Below are 25,809 nucleotides of genomic sequence, written 5' to 3'. Positions count from 1 at the left end.
ACCTAAAGGAACTAGAAAAAGAAGAACAAACAAAACCTAAAGTTAGTAGAAGGAAAGATATCATAAAGATCAGAGCAGAAATAAATGAAATAGAAACAAAGAAAACAATAGTAAAGATCAATAAAACTAAAAGCTGGTTCTTTGAAAGGATAAACAAAATTGATAAACCTTTAGCCAGACTCATCAACAAAAAGAGGGAGAGGACTCCAATCAATAAAATTAGAAATGAAAAAGGAGAAGTTACAACAGACACTGCAGAAATACAAAGCATCGTAAGAGACTACTACAAGCAACGCTATGCCAATAAAATGGACAACCTGGAAGCAATGGACAAATGCTTAGAAATGTATCACCTTCCAAGACTGAACCAGGAAGAAACAGAAAATATGAACAGACCAATCACAAGTAATGAAGTTGAAACTTTGATTAAAACGCTTCCAACAAACAAAAGTCCAGGACCAGATGGCTTCACAGGTGAATTCTATCAAACATTTAGAGAAAAGCTAACACCCATCCTTCTCAAACTCCTCCAAAAAACTGCAGAGGAAGGAACACTCCCAAACTCATTCTATGAGGCCACCATCACCCTGATACCAAACCAGACAAAGATACTACAAAAAAAGAAAATTACAGACCAATATCACTGATGAATATAGATGTAAAAATCTTCAACAAAATACTAGCAAACAGAATCCAACAACACATTAAAAGGATCATACACCATGATCAAGTGGGATTTATCCCTGGGATGCAAGGATTCTTCAATATATGCAAATCAATCAATGTGATACACCATATTAACCAACTGTAGGATAAAAACCATACGATCATCTCAATAGCTGCAGGAAAAGCTTTTGACAAAATTCAACACCCATTTATGATAAAAACTCTCCAGAAAGTGGGCATAGAGGGAGCCTACCTCGACATAATAAAGGCCATACATGACAAACCCACAGCAAACATCATTATCAATGGTGAAAAACTGAAAGCATTTCCTGTAAGATCAGGAACAAGACAAGGATGTCCACTCTCACCACTATTATTCAACACAGCTTTGGAAGTCCCAGCCACGGCAATCAGAGAAGAAAAAGAAATAAAAGGAATACAAATTGGAAAAGAAGAAGTAAAACTGTCACTGTTTGCAGATGACATGATACTATATATAGAGAATCCTAAAGGTGCCACCAGCAAACTACTAGAGCTAAACAATGAATTTGCTAAGGTTGCAGGATACAAAATTAATGCACAGATATCTCTTGCATTGCTATACACGAACAATGAAAAATCTGAAAGAGAAATTAAGGAAACAATCCCATTCCCCACTACAACAGAAAGAATAAAATACCTAGGAATAAACCTACCTAAGGAGGTAAAAGACCTGTACTCAGAAAACTATAAGACACTGATAAAAGAACTCAATGATGACATGAACAGATGGAGAGATATACCATGTTCTTGGATTAGAAAAATCAATACTGTGAAAATGACTATACTACCCAAAGCAATCTACAGATTCAGTGCAATCCCTATCAAATTACCAATGGCATTTTTTACAGAACTAGAACAAAAAAATCTTAAAATTTGTATGGAGACACAAAAGACCCCAAATAGCCAAAGCAATCTTGAGGGAAAGAAAGGGAGCTGGAGGAATCAGACTCCCTGTCTTCAGACTATACTACAAAGCCTACAACAGAAATATAATAGAAATAATACTACGGAAATAATACTACAACAGAAATATAGATCAGTGGAATAGGATAGAAAGCCCAGAGATAAACCCATGCACTTATGGTCAACTAATCTATCACAAAGGAGGCAAGGATATACAATGGAGAAAGACAGTCTCTTCAATAAGTGGTGCTGGGAAAACTGGACAGCTACATGTAAAAGAATGAAATTAGAACACTCCCTAACACCATACACAAAAATAAACTCAAAATGGATTAAAGATCTAGGGACTTCCCGGGTGGCACAGTGGTTAAGAATCTGCCTGCCAATGCAGGGGACATGGGTTTGAGCCCTGGTCCGGGAAGATCCCACATGCCGCGGAGTAACTAAGCCCATGCACCACAACTACTGAGTCTGCGCTCTAGAGCCCACGAGCCACAGCTACTGAGCCTGTGTGTCACAACTACTGAAGCCCACATGCCTAGAGCCCATGCTCCACAACAAGAGAAGCCACCGCAATGAGAAGCCTGTCCAATGCAACGAAGAGTGGCCCCCGCTCGCCGCAACTAAAGAAAGCCCATGTACAGCAGCAAAGACCCAACGAAGCCAAAATAAATAAGTTTATTACAAAAAAAAAAAGTGGATTAAAGACCTAAATGTAAGACCAGACACTATAGAACTCTTAGAGGAAAATATAGGGAGAACACTCTGACATAAATCACAGCAAGACCTTTTTTGACTCACCTCCTAGAGTAATGGAGATAGAAACAAAAATAAACAAATGGGACCTAATGAAACTTAAAAGCTTTTGCACAGCAAAGGAAACCATAAACAAGATGAATCGACAACCCTCAGAATGGGAGAAAATATTTGCAAATGAATTAACAGACAAAGGATTAATCTCCAAAATATATAAACAGCTCATGCAGCTCAATATTAAAAAAAACAAACAACCCAATCAAAAAGTGAGCAGAAAACCTAGACACTTCTCCAAAGAAAACATACAGATGGCCACGAAGCACATGAAAAGCTGCTCAACATCACTAATTATTAGAGAAATGCAAATCAAAACTGCAGTGAGGTATCACCTCACACCAGTCAGAATGGGCATCATCAGATAATCTACAAACAACAAATGCTGGAGAGGGTGTGGAGGAAAGAGAACCCTCTTGCACTGTTGGTGGGAATGTTAAGTGATACAGCCACTATGGAGAACAGTATGGAGGTTCCTTAAAAAGCTAAAAATAGATCCAGCAATCCCACTCCTGGGCATATACCCTGAGAAAACCATAATTCAAAAAGATACATGCACCCCAATGTTCACTGCAGCACTATTTACAGTAGCCAGATCATGGAAGCAACCTAAATGCCCATCGACAGACGAATGGACAAAAAAGATGTGGTACACATATACAATTATTACTCAGCCATAAAAAGGAACGAAACTGGGTCATTTGTAGAGACATGGATGGACCTAGAGACTGTCATACAGAGTGAAGTAAGTCAGAAATAGGAAAACAAATATCGTGTGTTAATGCATATATGTGGAATCTAGAAAAATGGTACAGATGAAACTGTTAGCAAGGCAGAAATAGAGACACAGATGTAGAGAACATCTACATGTTCTCTACAAGCGGGGGAAGGGGGGATGAATTGGGAGATGGGATTGACATATATATATGTCAATATGTCAATTGACATATATATATACTAATATGTATAAAATAGATAATTAGTTTAAAAAGAAGACCTATTAAGTAATAGAAGACATGAGGAGATGAAAAAATAAACTAACAAACAATGTACATGCCTTAATTTTAAAAAACACCATATTGGGCTTCCCTGGGGTGCAGTGGTTGAGAATCTGCCTGCTAATGCAGGGGACACGGGTTCGAGCCCTGGTCTGGGAGGATCCCACATGCTGCGGAGCAACTGGGCCCGTGAGCCACAACTATTGAGCCTGCACGTCTGGAGCCTGTGCTCCGCAACAAGAGAGGCTGCGACAGTGAAAGGCCCGTGTACCGCAAAACAAAAACGAAAAAGACAAATAAAAAACAAACAAAAAGAACGTTTCCTTACATGATTAAAGAAATCAATCTGGGGCTTCCCGGGTGGCACAGTGGTTAAGAATCCACCTGCCAATGCAGAGGACACGGGTTCGAGCTCTGGTCTGGCAAGATCCCACATGCCGCGGAGCAACTAAGCCCGTGCGCCACAACTACTGAGCCTAGGCTCTAGAGCCCGTGAGCCACAACAACAGAGCCCGCGTGCCACAACTACTGAAGCCCACGCGCCTAGAACCCGTGCTCCGCAACAAGAGAAGCCACTACAATGAGAAGCCCACGCACCGCAAAGAAGAGAAGCCCCCGCTAGCCGCAACTAGAGAAAGCCTACGCACAGCAATGAAGACCCAACGCAGCCAAAAATTAAAAAAAGAGAAATCAATCTGTGTCCTGGAAGAGCACGTGGAGTTGCAGAAAAATGTAACATGGTATATGCTCAAGGGAGTAACAGGTTATAACCAAGTTCCTAAAGGGACTAATGCTACTGAACTTCAGTGATAAAAAACAGTTATCCCCACAAAAAGCACATCACCCACAAGGGCGGGGGCAGGAATCAGACCAGCCTGAGATTTCTCCCTTTGCCACTTAAATACTGAAAGACCCCGAAGTGATGGCCACCAAACTCCAGAGTCTGGCCAGAGCCCATCAGACCCAGCCAAGGTCATTCGAGTTCAAAAGCAAGGCACAAACACTTGCAAATGTGAGATGTTATTAGGAGAAGAAAACAGGAATATAGCCAATTAAGACAGGAACCAAAATAAAAGACTCTGTGCTGGGAAAGCTGTACCTGATGGAAGCATTAAATCAATTTACATACAGAACTGAGCCAAATAATGGTGGAAAGTGTGGTTACAGAAGAGAATGGAAATTACCACGTACAATGAATAGTAAGACTTTTAAAAATGAGAGCCTAATGGACATATATACACCACCAAATGTAAAATAGGTAGCTATTGGGAAGCAGCTGCATAGCACAGGGAGATCAGCTCGGTGCTTTGTGACCACCTAGAGGGGAGAGATAGGGAGGGTGAGAGGGAGATACAAGAGGGAGGGGATATGGGGATATATGTATACATATAGCTGATTCATTTTGTTATAAAGCAGAAACTAACACACCATTGTAAAGCAATTATACTCCAATAAAGATGTTAGGAAAAAAAAAAAAATGAGAGCCTGGGGAAGCAGGGGAGGGATGAGAACGCTGACATCCCTGTCCTTCAGGAGGGGAGTCAATGAACACTGCCAGAACGGAAACACTGTCTTCAAAAGCCACAATTCTGACCTTGTCATGCTTTTAAACATCTCTCCCCTTGACCTTAAATGGAAAGTAAGTGCTCGGTGTTTATTTGAAGCATCTTTCCTTTTATTGAAATCCACTAAAAACAATATTTTTATCATAAACTAGCACGGTCAGAGAAGCTGCATTTTTATAAAGCTTGTCTATCCTTCTTCATAACTATCCCTGGACTTGTCTAAATGCATTAGAAAGTTGTGTTGGGAATTCTCTGGCGGTCCAGTGGTTAGGACTCAACGCTTTCACTGCCGTGGTCCCAGGTGTAATCCCTGGTCAGGGAACTAATATCCCCAAGCCATGCAGTGTGGCCAAAAAAATACAAAAAAAAAAAGAAAAAAAAAAAAGCTGCCTGGATGATGTGACCCCAGTGGCACTGGAGGTACCCTTGGGCGCCTAGGATGTGGGGCAAGATATATTTTCTTATCTGTACTTTCCAGTATTAGCTGATTATACTGAGCGTGCATCATTTCATCACTTAATGCAAATAGGGAATGATTTGTTCAAAAAAAAAAAAAACAGACTGGAAAAACATGCCAAGCTGTGAACAGCTATTAGTAATGGTGGATATGGATGACAATTTTCTTCTTTAAACTTTCCTGTATGTTTTCCAGGAAAAAAAAAATTCATCCAATGTTGTTTAAGAATGTGAGGTGACAATGAAAGTTTATGGTGATCAGTAAAATGTTAAGAGGAAACAAACACAACTAAAAACCTCTGTGGAGAGGCACATACGCAGACACAAGAGTGATGAGCACCAGATAAAAGGTTATAGGTGATTTCTTTCTCCTCCTTTCTTACCTATTTTCTAATTTCTTAAGGATGAACATTTATTACTTGTGTGATTAAAAAGACACATCTTGGGGTTTTTAATATACATTATTTTATTTTTATTTATTTATTTTATTTATTTATTTTTGGCTGCATCGGGTCTTCGTTGCTGCGCGCAGGCCTTCTCTAATTGCGGCACGTGGGCTTCTCACTGCAGTGGCTTCTCTTGTTGCAGAGCACTGACTCTAGGCGTACGGGCTTCAGTAGTTGTGTCATGCAGGCTCAGTAGCTGTGGCTCACGGGCTCTAGCACTCAGGCTCAGTCGTTGTGGTGCACGGGCTTACTTGCTCCGCGGCATGTGGGAACCTCCCGGACCGGGGCACGAACACGTGTCCCCTGCATTGGCAGGCGGACTCTCAGGCACTGCGCCATCAGGGAAGCCCCGGTTTTGTTTTTTAATAGAAGTGGCTTCTCAGGGTGCAACGATTCCCAGCCCCAGAGGAGCTGGAGTGACGAGGCGGAGTATTGCAGTGCATGCAGGAGGAACTGAAGCTCAGCTGGAGAGGATGCGAAGGTGATTTCTAAATTCCCGTAGGGCTCAGCCGTCCAGTGATTCAGCGCACACGTGGAACAAGGGTGAAGGCTGGCCTAAGACAGACCCAGCCCCAGACACCTCCCCTGCCCTGTTACGGTATATGCACACGCCCCGGACTCGTGTGTTATGTCAGACACAAGATGAAGAGAACAGCTGGATTCACAGGCCCCTGGACCAACACGCCACTTGAAAGCCTGGATGCCCAAGCTTAGAGCCTCTACACGCTTCCAATGGTTGGAAAAGAAAAACAAAAAAAGAAAGGAAGAACAAAGAGCTCATGGCAGCAGATGAGGTTCTAGAAGGAGTTACCTTCTAGCGTCACGACCATGCAGATACTCATGCCCAGACCTCAAGGTGGGGAACACTCCACCTGGAACAAAACTCACCCGTGGCCACGGCCCAGTAAACGTCCGATCCACTCAGTAACTCACCACATGCTATGGGAGAATACACCTGGGAGCCGGGGACCTGGAGTAGAATTCGAAACGGAGCGACCCGGGCGTTGGAATCCAGCACCGCATCCAGGGCACCCACCAGGCGACCTTCAAGAGACAAAAGGACAACACACGTGTGAGCACAGGAACAGACAGGCCAGCAGCCCACGTGCAGCCATCTGCTCCCCGCGCACGTGCCCTGCATCTAGGCTCGACCCCGGGCAACAGGCCTGGTGTCCAGCTCGTGAAGCCCAGAGATCTAGCTGCCTTGTCCCGTTTCAGAGCATCTGGAACAGAGTCTGGCATTTGCGGCCACTCAGCGCAGATTTGCAGAATCGATGAGTAAGTGAACAAGGGGCCCCCGACAAGCCACCCAAGCGAGCTGAGTCTTTGGTTCCCCCAGCGGCACGGTACAGGAGGCCACAGCACGCAGTAAATAAAGGCTAGGGATCCAGAGTCTGACGGCCTGACTTGAATTGTGGCTCCACTACTTTCCAGCTGTGTGACCTTGGGCAAGGTGTTTAACTTCTCTGTGCCCCAGTTTCCCCATTTGTAAAATGGACTAACCACAGCGTGTCTTCCTCACAAGGTAACTGTGAGAATTAAACCAGTTAATGTATGCAGCATTCAGAGGGCTCGGACTATCACCTGGCCATGAGAAGTATTACCTAAATGCTGTCCTTTATTATTATTATTATTATTATTATTATTATAATATCATCATCGCAAAGGTGGAAGAATAATCCAGCAGGGAACTGTGAGAAGCAAATAAGAAAACATACTGAGGGACTTCCCAGGTGGTCCAGTGGCTAAGACTCCACGTTCCCAGTGCAGGGGGCCCAGGTTCCATCCCTGGTCAGGGAACTAGATCCCGCATGCCTGCTGCAACTAAGAGTCTGCATGCCGCAGCTAAGAAGCCTGCCTGCTACAACAAAGACCTGGCACAGCCAAATAAATAAATAAAATTAATATTAAAAAAAAAAAAAAGAGGGCTTCCCTGGTGGCGCAGTGGTTAGGAGTCCGCCTGCCAATGCAGGGGACACGGGTTCGTGTCCCGGTCCGGGAAGATCCCACGTGCCGCGGAGCGGCTGGGCCCATGAGCCATGGCCGCTGGGCCTGCGCGTCCGGAGCCTGTGCTCCGCAACGGGAGAGGCCACAACAGTGAGAGGCCCGTGTACCGCAAAAAAAAAAAAAAAAAGCACACAACACAAAAGTTTACCATCCTGTTGTCATGAAAAGCACCATGAATCAACAGCAGAGGGAAAAAATGACAGCACCTGCTCCTGCCCCATCTTCTACTGCCTGGAACTCAAGATGGTTGAGAGGATTAAGACCCTCTAATTCTTACGTATCAGGCCCTGAGGAAGGGCCACAGGTTTCTGCAGAATGTCCCATAGTTTGGTTTTGTCTGATGCTTCATCATAATTAGAGCATAATTAGATTCAGGTTATACATCACTGCAATGAGTCACAGAAGTGATGTTGTATCCCTTTTATCCCATCCTATCAGGTGCAGGCGATTTTGTTTTGTCCCATTACTGGTAACACTCCTTTGACCGGTGGATGAAGAGTGTCTGCCAAGCTTCCGTCTGCGCGGCATCCCCTTTCTCTTTGTCATTAACAAGCACTCCGTGGAGAATTACTTTGAAACTCTGTTCCTCATTAACTTTTCAACTTATTCATTTAGCCGTATCAGTCTGGGCTCACGTTCTCCTACTTTATCCAACGGGTTTGAGGCAGGAGGGAAGGGGGCAGGGCACAACCCTTAAAGGATGACTCAGCCCTTGAGAAAAACTGGATACGACACAAACTGGTTGCTACCACTGTCCCCTCCCTGGCAGACGCCCCCCTCATCCTATCCAGGCTCCGACTGCCCACGCACCCCACCCCTACACTCACTGCGATCTGTCCCACTTAATGGCTTTAGGGGAAGAAGGGAGAAAGGGTGTGTGGGTTTTTAGAGCAATTATTCCTTAGGCTGCCCACAATTTTGGCCTCCTTACTGGTTGGCTGCTGACTTACAGATAGCTGAGAGGCCTGAAAGCTCTCTGCTTTAATGTAGAATCTAAGCAGCAGCTTAGGGGAGCTCTGATAGAACACACCGGCTGGGGGGAAGGGAGCAGAGTGTGGAGTTAAGGTTGCATTTGGGTAAGATTGATGAAACACGTTTGCCTATCAAAAAAGGGGGCGTAATAAGGAGGCCGATGGAGACTAGAACTAAAGACCCTCACCCATCGCACACATGTACACCTGGCGCTCCCACCAAAACTCAGAGCTCCGTTTGGTAAAACCCTGAGCAACAAAAGACGGAACTGGGCAGGCTGGGCAGTAACTCAGAGCAGAAGCAGTCTTTTTTTTTTTTTTTTTAATTTTACTGAAGTATAGTTGATTTATTATGTTGTGTTAATTTCTGCTGTACAGCAAAGTGATTTGGTTTATATATATATATATAAATATATAAAATATATTCTCTTTCATATTCTTTTCCATGATGGTTTATCACAGGATATTGAGTATAGTTCGCTGTGCTCTACGGTAGGACCTTGTTGTTTATCCAGCCTATATATACTAGTTTGCATCTGCTAATCCCACACTGCCAATCCTCCCCACCCCACCCTCCCCCTTGGCAACCACAAGTCTGTTCTCTATGTCTATGAGTTTGCCTCTGTTACGTAGATATGTTTATTCAGATTCCACATGTAAGTGACATCATATGGTATTTGTCTTTCTCTTTCTGACTTACTTTACTTAGTACTGATGCCAAAAACCTGGCCTCTGTGCACCGGTGCTGAATCGAATCTCAGAGACAGAGTTTTGGGTGAAGTAGAAAAGAATACCTCTATTGCTTTGCCAGCCAAAGGGGGATACAGCGAGCTCGTGCCCCTTAAAGACTTAGGTGGTAAAATTGTACATTATTACCACAATATCAACAGGCTCTAGTGTGACAGCAGATGACATCTGAAAGAACAGCAAGACCCCATCTGGGGAGGAGCCCAAAGACAAAAGAGGTCAAAACCAGGACACCTGAGGAATCTGAAACCTGAGGCACCTACAGCAAACCTTTAACACGGCCCAAGTCATAGTAAGAATAACATACGATTCACAATAAAGAACCACTCTTCAGTTCTTACTACCCGACACATCATGTCTGGCTTTCAACAAAGAATACTGAAAGGCAAGAAAAAACATGATCTGAAGAGCTAGCAAGCATCAGAATGGGCATCATACATGGCACAGATCTTGGAATTATCACACAAGGAATTTAAAATAACTGTGATTAATAGGTTAAGGGCTCCAATGCAAAGGTAGACAATGTGCAAGAACAGATACCTAACGTAGCAGAGAAATGGAGACCCTAAGAACTAGTCAAAAAGAAATGCTAGAAAGCAAAAACACACTAAAAGAAAAGAAGACTGTATTTGGTGGGCTCATCAGTAGACTGGACACAGGCAAGAGGAGCTTGAAGATAAGTAAACAGAAATCTCCCAAACTGAAATACAAAGAGGAAAAAAAGATGAAAAGACAAAAAAGAGCATCCAAGAACTGTGGAGCAACTTTAAAAGGTTTAAGATATACATAAATGGAATACCAGAAGAAGAAAGAGAAAACTGTTTGAAGTTATAATGGTTGAGAATTTCCTAGAATTAATTACAGACACCAAATAATTACAGATACAGGAAGCTCAGACAACATCTAACAGGTTAAATACCAAAAAATACACACGTAGGCATATCGTATTCAAATTGCAGAAACCAAAGACAAAGGGAAAATCAGAAATGGAAAAAACAGCTTACCTGTAGAGGAATGAAGAATTACAGCAGACTTCTTGTTAAAAACCATACAAGCAAGAGTGTGGAATGAAATATTTAAAGCATTGAAAGAAAAAAACACCAGCCTAGAATTCTATATCCAGCGAAACTATTCATCAAAAGTAAAGGAGAAATAAAGAATTTTTTAAGCAAACAAAAACTGAAAGAATACATTTCCAGTAGACCTAACCGGTAATAAATGTTAAAAGAAGTTCTTCAGAGAGAAACAAAAATGATATGTCAGAACTAAGGCCTTCATAAAGAAAGCAAGTGGTGTGCTGGAGAAGATAAAAAAGCAAACTAAAATATTTTCTTTTTCTTATTTGTAATTGATCTAAAAGATAACTGTTAAAGTAATAATAGTGAAAATGCACTGGGTGATCACAGCACATGGAAGAAGTGAACAGCAGCAATGTCAAAGGATCAGAGGGAAGACTTGAAAACACTCTAAGACAGTGTTATTCGAAGGTAGACTTAGATTAGTTTGAAATGTATATTGCAAACTCTAGGGCAACTCCTACAAAATTTTTTTAAAGAAGTATAATTGATATCCTAAGAGGAGAGAAAATGGAATCATAAAATATTCCATTGAAACCAAACAAGGCCGAGACTTTTTTTTAATGTAATGAAAACAAATATGGTGGATATTAATCCAACTACAGCTCACCCTTGAACAACACAGATGTGAACCGCACAGGTCCACATAATACACGGGTATTATTCAACAGTACATACTACACTGCTGCGTGATCCGCGGTTGTTGAATCCCTGGCTGGTCGAATCCATGGATACGGAGGAACCACAGAGCTGGAGGAATCATGGTATTTGGAGCGCTAGCTATAAGTTATACACAGATTTCTGACTGCATAGAGGGTCGGGCCCCCTAACCCCTGCACTGTTCAAGGGTCAACTGTATATTATAATCACTTTCAATGTGAATGGTCTAAACACACTATGAAAAGACTGAGATTTCAGAGTGGATTAAAAAAAAAATTTTTTTTTAATCTCAGTTATATGCTGTCCCCAAGAAACCCACTTCATTAAGAGTCAGATTAAAGGAAAAAGGATTGGGGGAGGAGGGGGAGGCACAGGCTTCCCTGGTGGCGCAGTGGTTGAGAGTCCGCCTGCCGATGCAGGGGACATGGGTTCGTGCCCTGGTCAGGGAGGATCCCACGTGCCGTGTAGCGGCTGGGCCCGTGAGCCATGGCCGCTGAGCCTGTGCGTCTGGAGCCTGTGCTCCGCAATGGGAGAGATCACAGCAGTGAGAGGCCAGCATACCGCAAAAAAAAAGAAATGGAGAAAGATATACCATGCTAACATTAATGAAAAGAAAGATGGAGTAGCTATATTAATTTTCAGACAGAGTAGACTTCAGAACAAGAAAAATAAAGGGGGGCATTACATAATGATAAAGGGGTAAATTGTGCAAGAAGACATAGCAATCCTTGTGTGCATCTAACAGAGCATCAAAATACATGTAGCAAAAGCTGATAGAACTGTAAGGAGAAATAGATTAATATACTACTATAGTTGGGGATTTCAATACCCACCTTTCAGTTATTGATAGATCAAGCAGGTAGAAACTCAATAAGGATCCATCAATTGGATCTAAATGACATGGATAGAACATTCCATTCAACCACAATAGAATACACACTCTTCAAGCTTGCATGGAATATTCACCAAGATAGAACATAGTCTGGGCCATAAAACATACCTTAACAAATTTAAACAGAATATAAAATCACATAAAGTACATTCTCAGATTACAGTGGAATTAAACTAGAAATCAGTAACAGAAAGATAGCTGGAAAATCCCGGAATATATGGAGCTTAAACACACTTGCAAACAACACATGGGTCAAAGAAGAAGTCTTAAGCTTTCAAATATTTGAACTAAATAAAAACGAAAACACAACTTAGGAAAAAATGTACAATGTAGCAAAAGCAGTGCTTAGAGAGAAATTTATAGCAATAAATGCATAAATTAGAAATGAGGAAAAAACTGAAAATCAATCATCTAAGCTCCTCCTTTAGGAAACTACAGAAAGAAGAGCAATGTGATCCTAAAGAAAGCAGAAGAAAATAATAAAAATTAAGCAAAAAAAAAACCCCAAAAAACCACAAAATTCAAAATAAAAAAACAACAGCAAAAAAATCAATAAAGCCAAAATCTGATTCTTTGAAAAGATCAATAAAAGTGATAAGCCTCTAGCTAGGCTAAGGAAGGAAAGAGGAGGGAAGATATCAATACAAATTACCAATATCAGAAATGAAAGAGAGGTTATCACCACTGGTCCCTTTGATATTAAAAGAACACTAAAGGAATACCATGAACAACTCTATACTCACAAATTTGGTAACTTACATGAAATGTACCAATTCCTTGAAAGACACAAGTTATCAAAACTCACACAAAGAGAACTAAATCATTTGAATAGGCCTATATTTATTAAAGAAATTGAATCAATAATTTAAAACCTGCCCAATAAAAGTAAATGCCAGGTCCAGATGGTTTCACTGGTGAATCTACTAAATGTTAAGGAAGACATGATAATAATCCTTCACAATCTCTTTCAAAAAAACAAAAGCAGAGGGAACACTCCCTACCTCATTCTCTGAGGCCAGCATTATCCTAATAACAAAACCAAATAAAGATTTTACAATAAAGGAAAACTACAAACCAGAATCTCCCATGCAAAAATCCTCAAAAAAAAATTAGCAAATCAAATCCAACAATGTATGAAAAGAATTAGGTGCCATAAACAAGTGGGACTTAATCCAGGTATACAAGGCTGGTTCAACATTTGCAAATCAATCAGTGTAATACACCACATCAACCAACTAAAGAAGAAAAATCATATGATCATATCAATCGATGCAGAAAAAGATTTGACAAAAATTCAACATCCATTCACGGTTAAAATCAAACGAACCATCTTTGGGCAAACTAGGAATCAAGAACCTCTTTCGTGTGATAAGGAATATCTACAAAACACCTACAACTAACATCATAATGGTGAGAAACTGGATGCTTTCCTGCAAAGATGAGGAACGAGGCAAGGATGTCTCCTCTCACTACTCCTACTCAACATCATACTAAAAGTTGTAGCTAGTGTAATAAGACAAGAAGAGTAAATAAAAGGTATACAGATAGGGAAGGAAGAAATGAAACTATCTTTGCTCACAGATGACATGCTTGTTTTTATAGAAAAATCCCAAAGAATCAATAAACAGACAAACAAACAAAAACTTACAGAATAAGCAAATATAGAAAGGCTGCAGGACAGAAGGTTAATATGACAAGTGTTTTCCTAAATACCAGCAATGAACAACTGGAATTTTAAAAATGTAAATACCACTGACAATAGCAAAAGGTGTTTTTATTAGGTAGAAATCTAACAAAATATGCACAGGATCTATATGCAGAAAACTACAAAACTCGATGAAAGAATTCAAAGAAGATCTAAACAAATGAAGAGATAGTCCACGTTCATGGATTGAAAGATTCAATACTGTTAAGATGTCAATTCATCCCAACCTGATCTACAGATTCAGTGCAATACAATAAAAACCCTGGCAAGCTATTTTGTAGATACTGACAAATCGATTATAAAGTTTACTTGAAAAGGCAAAGACCTAGAAGAGCCAATAACAATACTGAAGAAGAAGAAAGTTGGAGGACTCACGCTATACAATTTCAAGACTTAACTACAAAGCTACAGTAATCAAGACGATGTGGTATTGGCAATAGGATACACAGGTTAACGGAAAAGAATCAGATCATATCTCAGAAATATATCCTACAAATACAGTCAACTGATCTTTGACAAAGGAGCAAAGGTATTCAGTGAAGGACAGTCTTTTCAACAAATGGTTCTGGAATAATTGGACATCCATATGGAAAACATTAATTAACCTAAGACACCGACCTTCCACCTTTCAAATATTAACCCAAAATGAATCACATACCAAGTGCTGACAAGGATGCCAGCAACAGGAGCTCATTCATTGCTGATGGGAATGCTGATGGTACAGCCACTGTGGAAGACAGTTTGGTAGTTCTTGCTGAGCTAAACATATAGTCTTACACCATCCAGAAATCACACTCTTAAATATTCATCCAACTGTTTTGAAAATTCGTGTCCACACAAAAACCTGCATACAAATATTTATAGAAGCTGTATTCATAACTGCCCCAAGCTGGAGGCAACCAAGCTGTCCTTCAACAGGTGAATGGATAATCAAACCATTATTCAATGGAGTATTGTTCAGCGATGAAAAGAAGCAAACTATCAAGCCATGAAAATGGAAGAGAGAGAACTTAAATGCATATTGCTAAGTGAAAGAAGCCCTCCTGAAAAGACTGCATTCTGTATGATTCCAACCATTCTGGCAAAATGAAAAGGGAAAACTACAGCAAGGGTAGAAAAATCAGTGATTGCCAAGAAGAAGCTGAATTAGGCAAACATAGGGGAATTTTAGGGTGATGAAACTGCTCTGTATGATACTGTAATTGTGTATACATGACACTATGGCTTTGTCAAAATCCACAGGTGTTTCCAGCATAAAGAGTGAAACTTAATGTCTGCAAATTTTGGAAAAAAAAAATCATTTAGGAGGTCCGGGGGTTCCCGAGTGAATGCAGAATATGACCAAAAAAAATCTAACTGTATTACAAATGTATGAAACAAGGGAGCGAAGGCAGTAAAGGGAAACGGTGTTGATTTAAGTAACTCTGGAAATGAACAGTCTTTAGGAAGGCCAAAGGAACATACATAAGTTCTGTACTCCATGGAGTCTGGTATACTAGAAATGAGCAAATAAGAAAAAGGATGATGGAAGGTGTAAGCCAGGCTCCTAACTGGAGTGGGAGTTTACAGATAGGCAAGAATAATCTATACAGTAATGAATCAGAGTCAAAGGCACAGGTATAAACTGATGTTTAGACTATAGATACAAATGGCTACATATAGAGACACTTACTGATGTGTATATATACAAGGGTAATATATATAATTCCTTTCCCTGTCAGCTGAGAGGGCCCAGACGCCATGAGCACACCCAGTAACCAGATCTTGGTTTCTAATACCAACCTCCAGAAAAAGGGGATTAGTGCTCTTTGGAAAAATGGTTGATTCCAGGACTGGAGCATCTTGTAGTGGCTGAAACATAACAAAGTGCTCCAAAAAAAAAAAACAAAAACAAAAAAGTCCCACAGTATGGGAAGTGGAGGGAGTATAACTTTTCAGTGGAGAAACCTGACAAGCACTACCTTGGCCAGGTGATCAAGGTCAACATGTCATAAATCACGTTAACAGCATGCACTCTTGATATGATGCAATAAGAGTAACATTTTATCCCTGTTCTTCCTCCCAAACACCCTTAACCCCACTCTAATCATGAGGAAAACTTCAAATTCCAATTAAGGAACATTCTACAAAATACCTGGCCAGTACTCCTCAAAACTGTCATGGTCATTTCAAAACAAGGAAAGTCTGAGAAACTGTCACAGCCCAAATGACAACTAAAGGTTAACATAGTATCCTGAATGGGATTCTGGAGCAGAAAAAGACCAAGGAAATCTGAACAAAAGATGGACTTTGGTTAATAATCATATCAGTGTTCTACTGCTGCTGTGACAAGTTACCACGTAGTAGCTTAACATAAAACAAACGTATTATCTCACAGTTCTGTAGATCAGAAGTCTGATACGGATCTCACTGAGCGAAATCAAGATGTCAACACATGCGCTCCTTTCTGGAGGCTCTGGGTGAGAATCCACTTGCCTGCCTCATCCAGCTTTAAGAAACCACTCCCTTTACGTGGCTCATGGCCCCTGCTCTCACCTAAAGCCAGAAACACCAGGATGAGTTCCCCACACTGCCATCTCTCTGGTTCTCTCTTCAGAGTCCCTCTTCCAGCTTTAACAACCCTTGTGATTCCATTGCACCCACCTGGATAATCTCCCTGGTTTAAGGTCCACTGATGAGCAACCGTAATTCCACCTGTGCTCTTAACCCCTTTGCCGTGTAACCTAACATAGTCCCAGGTGTCAGTCATTATTATGCCTGTCACGGTAACTGATTAGTATCAGTTGGTTAATTGCAAGAGTAGTACATGTATTTCCTTACTAACATACTAACATGTCCATAATAGGACACGCTAGGTGAGGGTAGATGACGACTCTCTCTACTATCTTCCCAATTTTTCTCTAAACCTAAAACTGTTCTAAAAATAAAGCTTATTAAAAAGAAAAGGACAAGGAGAGTCAGCCCAGTCAGCGCCCACCTGCAGACAAGTGTGTGGAGAGGGGGGGTGACCCCCCCCTCCCCGGTCTGTGCAAATGCAAACTCTCCTGCAGGAACCCCAGGAGGGGGCAGGGGCATTGAATGGGGGAGGGGAGGGGTAAGCCAGAGCACTCAGGGTGGAACCAAAAGAAGCACAGAGACAAAAGAAATAAGGAAACAAGAGGCCAGGACCGCAGAGAAGATGCAAAGCTGGGAGGAAGGGCAGCGAGAGTTCTCGGCAGGAACACCAAAGTGAGAAGTGAAAACTCCGGAAGAGAAAATTATCCTTCAACTCCTGTTGTTGCACAGGTACAATAAGGAGGTTAACATGGCAAAGAAATCCTTCAAAGTTATTAGAAAATAGAGTAAAATGTCTGCAAATTTCAAATGGGTCAAAGACAAAAACATATACCCATAAATAGAGCAAACATACGGGGCAATGTTCAGGCATGGCTCCTAACGGCAGGGTACACAGCCCTGTTTATTCTGCCCTTTTATAAAGAAGCTGAAGAGAACTCACATGGACGTCTTTTACGCAGTATCTATTAGCCAGGCGCAGGCTCATTAAAAATATATATACAGCGGAGTTGTACAGTACTGTGTCTGTTTTCTCATGACTCGTCACAAAATCCTCACAGAAATGCACCGTCACCCACAAAGCTGCACCTCTACCTGCATTCACACTGAACACAGAGCTGTCCCTGTTCCTCCAGAAACAGCCCCCCAAAGGCAGGGCAGCGGGCGTGGAGTTTTCTGGTTTCCCTTCCGAGGCATCTCCATATGGCTTGTCTGGCGCTCCAGGGAAACCCTCCTGGTGCCCCGGGAGCGCAACACTCCTATTTTTAACCGATTAGAATAACAACTCAGGCGGAGATAGCTGTCGAGTGACATGTTTTATAATTAGGGCCCAAAGAGGGACCTAGGAATAATTTGCTCCTAAGAGAGAAAGCTGTAATTCTTTCATCCTGGCTGCATTTCATGCCTGTGGATGGAACCAAATTTAAGATGAAATGACAGCTACTGACCTGGGAACAAGCTAGGATGCTAGAAGAAGCCTTCCCACTGTAACCGAGCGGGACCCTATGGGGCCTTCCTGGGACAGGCCCCCCGCCCCCATATCCTCTGCTTCAGCTCCTCTCTTAAGTACCTAGATAACAGCATTTGATGCACATTTCCTAAGCTGTTTTACAGATGTGAAACCCACCTCCCCACCAAATGGGAGATGTTAACTACTTGATGACCCTGAGCACATAGCCCCAGGCCTCCTGGAGCCTAAAGACTGATAATGTGAACCCCTGAGACTCCACCCAGTTACCCAACATCAGCCAGAGAATTGTGCAGGAGCTGATCACATACCCTGCGACACCCCTCCCTCACCTGGCTTTTAAAAATGCTTTGCAGAAACCCTTCAGGGAGGTCGGGGCTTTTCAGGGCGTGAGCCACCCATCTCCTTGCACGGCCCTGCAATAAACCTTTCTCTGCTCCAAACTCTGACATTTTGGTATGTTTGGCCTCTCTGTGCATCGGATACACAAACTTGCGCTAACATCACTGCCTCCTGGCTCTTATAACCTCTATGCTGGGCCTGGAAACTCACCACAGGCAGCAGTGACAGTTCTCCACTCTTAATAGTAATAGCACCAGAGTGTAATGAAACCCATTTTCAAAGCCAGCAACACCCATCCCCCACGAAAAGCATTTTAATGGAAGTCAGTAAACCAGAAAGCCTGAAGTCTTTTTTTTCCCTCCTGCATTAAAGAAAGCAGATCCTCCTAATGGCCTTGGGCTTAGAAACAGTATACCTAAGCAGCCCCATGACAAAAACTTCCGTTTCTCCAGTAAAGGCCTTCTCATCACAGCTCACAAGCATCAGTGTGACAGTGCATTCACAGGGCATCAGCTCAGCATCAAAAACCCCATCGGGAAACCAATTTGGGCTACATCTCTGTCTTCATGTTAGGGCTGTGTGGTTTGGCTATTGTCTCTGTTTTGGAGGCTTAGGGGGAAAAGCAAATAAAGGACCAGAATAAATGTGAAAACTTTTAGTTGTGAAAAGTAACAAATAACCAAAAAGGATCACATAAAGTCCTTTCTACTGACTATCAAAGAGAGAAGATAAAGGTTAGGGTACTCGCATTCTCAACATGAGAATGTTGACAATTCCCCTATTCAAAATATATAAAGTTCATAACCCGAATTACTAACATTCGAGTTCCTTTTCACAAAGAATTTGATAGAATTTGATATATCTTTTCGTGGGATTCCCTTATGAGTCCCACACATCTCCACCAAACCAGGAGTTGCCTGTGCTATTTTCAGAGAACGCAGCAGCTTGGTGGGCAAAGCCACAGGGTAACCAGTCACGCAGTGGGTAACACGGGCAGTCACGTGCCCATCACGGCGGCAGGACGAGCATGCCGAGTCCACAACACGGGCCCACGAGCAAGTGACGGTCCAGAGACGAGGGCTCCAAGGGCCTCGCAAGAGAGGGATTCCAGGGACGTCCCTGGCGGTCCAGTGGTTAGGACTCCTCACTTCCACTGCAGGGAGCCTGGGTTCGATCCCTGGTGGGGGAACTAAGATCCCACATGCCACATTATGTGGCCAAAAAATAAATTAAAAATAACAAAAAAAGAAAAAGGGAGAGAGAAGGATTCCAGCCCCGTTCTCGAGAACAGGAGAGGCAGCCACCCAGCCCTCACCTGCTCACTGTGTCCCAGATACATGGGAACAAGGGCAGCCACACAATGACCCCTGGTTTCTCAGGAAACCAAGAGACAGCAGACAGAGCGTACAGCTGCTAGCTCTGATCAGCCAGGGGGACTCACACTGCCAGACTGGCTGTCCTGTTCAGGCTGGAATTAAAGGAGAGATTTTTTTTTTTTTGTCTTCAGTCCAAAACTGTGAAAATTCTTTATCGGGTACAGAGTTTCAGTTTTCTAAGATGCAAAGAGCTCTAGAGATGGGCAGTGGTGATGGTTGCATAACAATGTGAATGTACTTAACACCACTGAACTGTACACTTAAAGACAGTTAAGGCGGTCGATTTTATGTTATGTGTTTTTTACCACAATTTTCTTTAAACTGTAAAAATTCTAATGGTCAGAAATTTCTGCAGTTGGGCTCCTAAGTAAGTACAAAAACTTCTCCTAACCCCATCCCCCAACTGACTAATCATAAATGCATCTGAACATAAATGTCCACGCTGCTGAACCCTGGCACGTTCTTCTAGAAGCTCCATAAATAACCCTTGGATGGGGACCAAGCCGTCTGCTTTGGCTCACACTTAACGTACGGATCCTGCCATCGTGAACCTCCAAGCAGGGTGACGAAACACTCAAAATATGTGACAGCAAGAATCCTGCACTGAAACGCCATCGTGACAGCCAGTTCCAAAGCAGGGGCTGCCCTGCCTTACAGACACGTGTTCCTGTGGGTATGACGAAACGCTCTTCTGAAAATTGCCCAGAATGTCCATCCACTCGGTCGTCCATTTACCTGGTCTTCCGGTATGATGCTTATGTATAGCAATTAGCACTCAATTCTTGTAGAACAGGGATGATTCAAGGATATGAAACGAAAGGGCAAGGGACACCACAAAAGAAGGAAAACCAAGACTCAACAAAGGGCTGGGCTTTAAGATCTGATACAGTCGTCAAATGAAACACCAGCCGCCAGAGCATCTGGGGCAGACAGGGATGGATACTTGGTCCACCTCCACCGCCGAGCCCAGCACAATCCAGGGGCACCCAGAGCTCTTCCCTGGATACAGACTATGAAATGAAACTCTATGAAATGTGGCCTGACTGCTCCAGAACTGCCCACTCGCCCGCCTGATGGGTCCACCCCCGTGCTAATCCACCCTTGCCATTCTGCTTGGCTCTATCCAGAAACCTCACTGTCACACTCTTTTTTTTTAACATACAAAAAGCCGTACATAATTAACATATACAACTTAAGGGTTTTGAAGATAAGTATACACCCATGAAACCATCACCATAATCTATGCCATAAACGTTGTCCATCACCTCTAAAAGTTTCCTCTCGGCCTTTTATTAATATGTATATCTATAATGTGATAAGAACATTTAAGATCTACCCTCTTAACAAATGTTTAAGTATACAGTATTGTTAACTATGGCTGTTACATGCGGTGCAGTAGACCTCTAGGACGTATTCACCATGTATAACCAAAACTTTGTGCCGTTTGACTAACACCTCCCCATTTTCCCCTCCCCCAGCCCCCGGCAACCACCATTCCACTCTCTGCTTCTCTGAGTTTGATGATTTTAGATTCATCACATATGTGGTATTACGTGGTATGAGTCCTTCCGTGACTAGCTTGTTTCACTTAGCATAATGTCCTCAAGGTTTATCCATGTTGTCGCAAATGGTTGGATCTCCTTCTTTTTTAAGGCACGGTCACCTATTTTAATCCTGGAATTTCCTTCCTTATATTCCCTAACCTATGAAGATCTCCTAACCCCTGAAGACTAGACCATCCCTAACCCATGAAGCCTACAAAAACAAGTCGCAAAATTACATCATACTGACCGTGTTGCAATCAAATACAGCAGAAGACGCTGTATTCCCTTGCCAGTTTCTGCTACTTCAAAACAACCAAAATCCTTTGGCAAAACATTTCTGATCTCTCAATTCTGTGAGAAACTGTCTTGGGTCAAGTATTTTAATGGCCTGATGCATGTGGTACCTACAGGTTGTGAAAGGAGACTTTCCTTTTTTTTTTTTTTTTTTGGCCACACCTCTAGGCATGCGGGCAGGATCTTAGTTCCCTGACCACGGATCGAACCCACACCCCCTTCGGTGGAAGCATAGAGTCCTAACCACTGGACCGCCAGGGAGGAGACTTCCCATTTGAGATGGAATAATTTATCATTTTTGATGTCACATGGTTAATAAGCCCAACAGGTATCACCTGTATCCCCCAAGTCACACAAAGTTTATAAAGAACAGCTTTTCCAAAAATCTTCCCTAAAAAAATAAGACCCAGTCTCAATTTGTCCTCCTAACGCAGTCTGTTTTTTGGTTTTGATTTTCTTGGTTAAGAAATGAACACATTTTTGCTGTAGAAATTTGGGGAAATACATAAAAGCACAACGGAGAAAATTAAACTTAGCTCACATCTTGCCACCTGACAATAGCCCTTGGTATATGTCCTCATGGAGTCTTTTCTAAGTAGGCACAGATTTAGACGATTAAGTTCCCACACTGGGGATATCGCGGCTTGGAAGTTAAAAAAAAAAAAAACGACTGAACCTGAAACGCAAAGAAGTCTCCTTTCATGCTGGGAGACGGTTGCAGAAAGGCAGGTCAACTTGCTCAACAAGACTCCTAGGTGCTGCACAAACCAGTTTTACCAGCCAAATCTAATCATAAGTACAGCCTGCCAGCACCTGGAGCTGCTACAACCACGAGCTGACCTGCACCTCACAAACCTCACTTTTGCTTAATGGCCCTGTACATAATTAAAGGCAGGAAAGGGAGCTTAGCCACAGGCAAGGAGCACAGAGAAATAAATAAGATAAAGCAACAGTGCCTCCTTTGCAAAATGGAAATCAAGAGGAGGGTCCAAAAGGTCAGTGGAGCAAGACAGTTCCATCGGCTCAAGTTCAAAGTAAAAGACAGTACCCGGTGGGTTCCAGCCCCCAACTCCCACCCGGCTGCCCCAGGGGAGCCTGTAAAACTGCAAACAAGTCTTTAAAAGGGATGAGTCCGCCTGTTTCATCAGGCTTACCGATACGGCAGCTCGTGCACAATTTTTAAAACACACTTTTATTGACCGCCTACTACATGCCAGTGTTGTCCGTGTTTGTAAACTGCAGCCAGTGAGGCCCCAGCAGGTTCCATTCAGCTGGGAAGTGAAGGGTGCAGGCGTGTGGACCGAGAGGTCAAGCTTAGCACATCCAGTGTTTGCAACAACTGTCTTCCACAACCCCTTACGACCTTCGCAATCAAGCCCATACTCACTTCTGACTTTCATTTTGACACTTGTGTCCTTGACCATAACAGAGTCTTTTCAGGCATCAAATTATAGCTGATTCGCTACAACTAAGTGTTGGATGCTTACAACCCCCAGGAGCCCTCTTACTCTAAGTGCATGTTTAAGGGGATATAAGGGGGCGGGGCAGAGACCCTGCGTCAGCTCCCAACACATGGTGCACCTGGCTCCTCACGTGCCCTTAAGAAACATCTGCTGAATGAGTCCTTCGAATAAAATCAAATCAGAGAACACGGTTCTTTAAGCTCACTTGGGGGAAACTGTCTCCATATGCCACAAGTAGCTGGAGTTTTGTTCTCTGTGGATTCTGATCTTGAAATCTGATTACTCAAAGCCGGCCATCTGTCACCCCCTTTCAGTGACTCGAAGGCTCTGTTACAGAACTCCACTAATCTTATCTTGGGCTAAAGCAGAAGATAAGCGTTTCGGTAACTAAATTTATTGCAGGGATTAAGTAGGTTTTCTCGTTTTCTGTTTTTTGTTTTGCCTGCCCTCAATGTGTACTCAGAAATGCCAAGCCTTCCATTCTATAGGGTCCTACAGATTCAGATTAATGAACCATTAATTCAGGAAAGCAGAACACAGGAGGAGAGAGCAGGGGGTAAGGAGAATATACTCCTTCCCCAAGGAAATAAAGAAATGGATTTACCCCCATCACCCATGGTCGGCCTTCCCCTAGGGTGACACTGTTGCAGACCTGGTCTGTAACCAGCGTCTTCAGGTCCTAAGAAAGCCGTGGACCAGGCTCAGCCATGTGTGGGTCATAAGCGGTTCTGTGGCAGAAACAGGAGGAAAGGGAGAGAGGGTTAAGACAGCGGCTTGGCCCCCGCTCTAAGGCCATCATACATCATGGGAACAGGGGTTCCCTCACCTGTCTTTAGAAAATCTTTCTTTCTGGACCCAAGATGCACATCTGCCCACAGGCATGGGCAGAGACCCTGTGGGAAAAGCACACTTGGAGCCAGTAATCAGAAAAAAATCAAACTAAAATTTAATAAGTCAGAATGGGGGAGACTTAGCAGGACCAACTGACGTCCTCAGACTCACGGACGTCTCTTTATTCCAGGGAGTTTTCCACTGGGAATTCTGATCTTGAAATCTGCCTGTTCAAAGTCTGCCATTGCCAAAGTCACCGCAGCCTTCAAGGCTCTGGGTCCCGACAACAAGCCAGTGCAGGGCACTTGCTGGCAAAACGCTCTGACATTTACTCTGCAGATGCACGCCCAGCAGTAACCATGGAGGCAGGCCATCTCACGGCCGGGGGCCCTTCCGTTCTGAGCACTTTTATGCTGCAGAGGCCACTACCCAGCAGAAACCGGGTCAAGTCCATGTCACGTAAGGCTGATGACATACAAGGATCCCAAGAGACAAGCAACTTTCAGCAGGGTGTGGGTTAGCCAAGCTCTAAAAAGCTCTCTTCATACATTCAAGACAAGTTTAAGTTGTTAAAGTAATGAGAATGGAAATGGAAATAAAAAGAAACACAACCCGGGCTTGCCTGGTGGCGCAGTGGTTAAGAATCCGCCTGCCAATCCAGGGGTTCAAGCCCTGGTCCGGGAAGATCCCACATGCCGCGGAGCTACTAAGCCCGTGCGTCACAACCCCTGAGCCTGCGCTCTAGAGGTCGTGAGCCACAGCTACTGAGCCCGCGCTCTGGAGGCCGTGAGCCACAACTACTGAGCCCATGTGCCACAACTACCGAAGCCTGCACACCTAGAGCCCGTGCTCCGCAACAAGAGAAGCCACCGCAATGAGAAGTCCGCGCACTGCAACAAAGAGTAGCCCCTGCTCTCTGCAACTAGAGAAAGCCCACGCACAGCAGTGAAGACCCAATGCAGCCACAAATAAATAAATAAAAAAATAAATAATTTTTTTCAAAAAGAACTTTTAGGGCTTCCCTGGTGGCGCAGTAGTTGAGAGTCCGCCTGCCAACGCAGGGGATGCGGGTTTGTGCCCCGGTCCAGGAAGATCCCACATGCCACGGAGCAGCTAGGCCCGTGAGCCATGGCCGCTGAGCCTGCGCATCCAGAGCCTGTGCTCCTTCCTCAATGGGAGAGGCCGTGACAGTGAGAGGCCCGCGTACCGCAAAAAAAAAAAAAAAAAAAAAAAAAAGAACTTTTAAAAAAATCTTAAAAATAAACACAATCCTACCACTCAATCCTACCACCTCAACAAATCAAACGAACGTCTTGTTTCCATGTTTCCTTCTATTAAATGGGTGGTACCTATTTCATTCAGAAAGGCAAGGAGGGCAGGAAAGTGGTACCTTAGTACTTAGAGCTTAGTACTTAGATCTTAGTGCTTAGTACTTAGAGCTGCGTAATGTCTCCAATGCCCTGAGAAGGCCCAGAAGACGTATGGACTCCATTCCACTGGATACCCCAAAGAACCAACAGTCAGTCTAAATCAGGGAAGTCGTATGTTGTTCCAGACTCACAAAGTCCTGGGTTCAAATCCTGACTCTGTCCTATGTTAGCTGTGTGCCTTAGTGTCCTGTCCAATAGGGTCTGCATGGATGTTGAAACATGTACAGAGCACCTGGACCACACATCTGTTACAGACTGAATTGTGTATCCCCCCCAAAAAAAGATGCTGAAGTACCTTAGGGTGTGACCTTATTAAAACAGGGTCGTTGCAGGAGTAATTATTAGTTAAAATGAGGTTATACTGGTATAGGGTAGGTGCCCCTAATCTACTCTGACTGGTGACCCTGTGAGAAGATGGCCACATGAAGACAGACACAGGGGGAGAAGGCCTTATGACGATGAAGGCAGTGAATGGAGCGATGCAGCTGCAAGGGAGCCCAAAGATTTCCAGCCGCCACCAGAAGTGAGGAAGAGGCAAGAAAGGATTCCCTTAGAAGTGTCAGG

At 43.2% G+C, this 25,809-nt stretch overlaps 1 protein-coding gene across 2 annotated transcripts in view; it reads right to left on the bottom strand.

The window, feature by feature from the left end:
- The window catches only part of TBC1D8 (TBC1 domain family member 8), a 123,456-nt gene that overhangs the window by 76,346 nt on the left and 21,301 nt on the right, over positions 1–25,809 (bottom strand). The window contains exon 2 of one of the 2 annotated variants that reach the window (XM_065890718.1): positions 6,775–6,930. In XM_065890718.1, the coding sequence (XP_065746790.1) occupies positions 6,775–6,930 (156 nt within the window). The remainder of the gene's footprint in view (positions 1–6,774; positions 6,931–25,809) is intronic. The other variant, XM_065890719.1, reaches the window with a different exon arrangement.

This window comes from Phocoena phocoena, chromosome 14 (genome assembly GCF_963924675.1).
Source record: "Phocoena phocoena chromosome 14, mPhoPho1.1, whole genome shotgun sequence".
NCBI classification, from domain to species: domain Eukaryota; kingdom Metazoa; phylum Chordata; class Mammalia; order Artiodactyla; family Phocoenidae; genus Phocoena; species Phocoena phocoena.
Note: the sequence above shows the minus strand (reverse complement) of the source record. Positions and strands in the feature narration are given on the sequence as shown.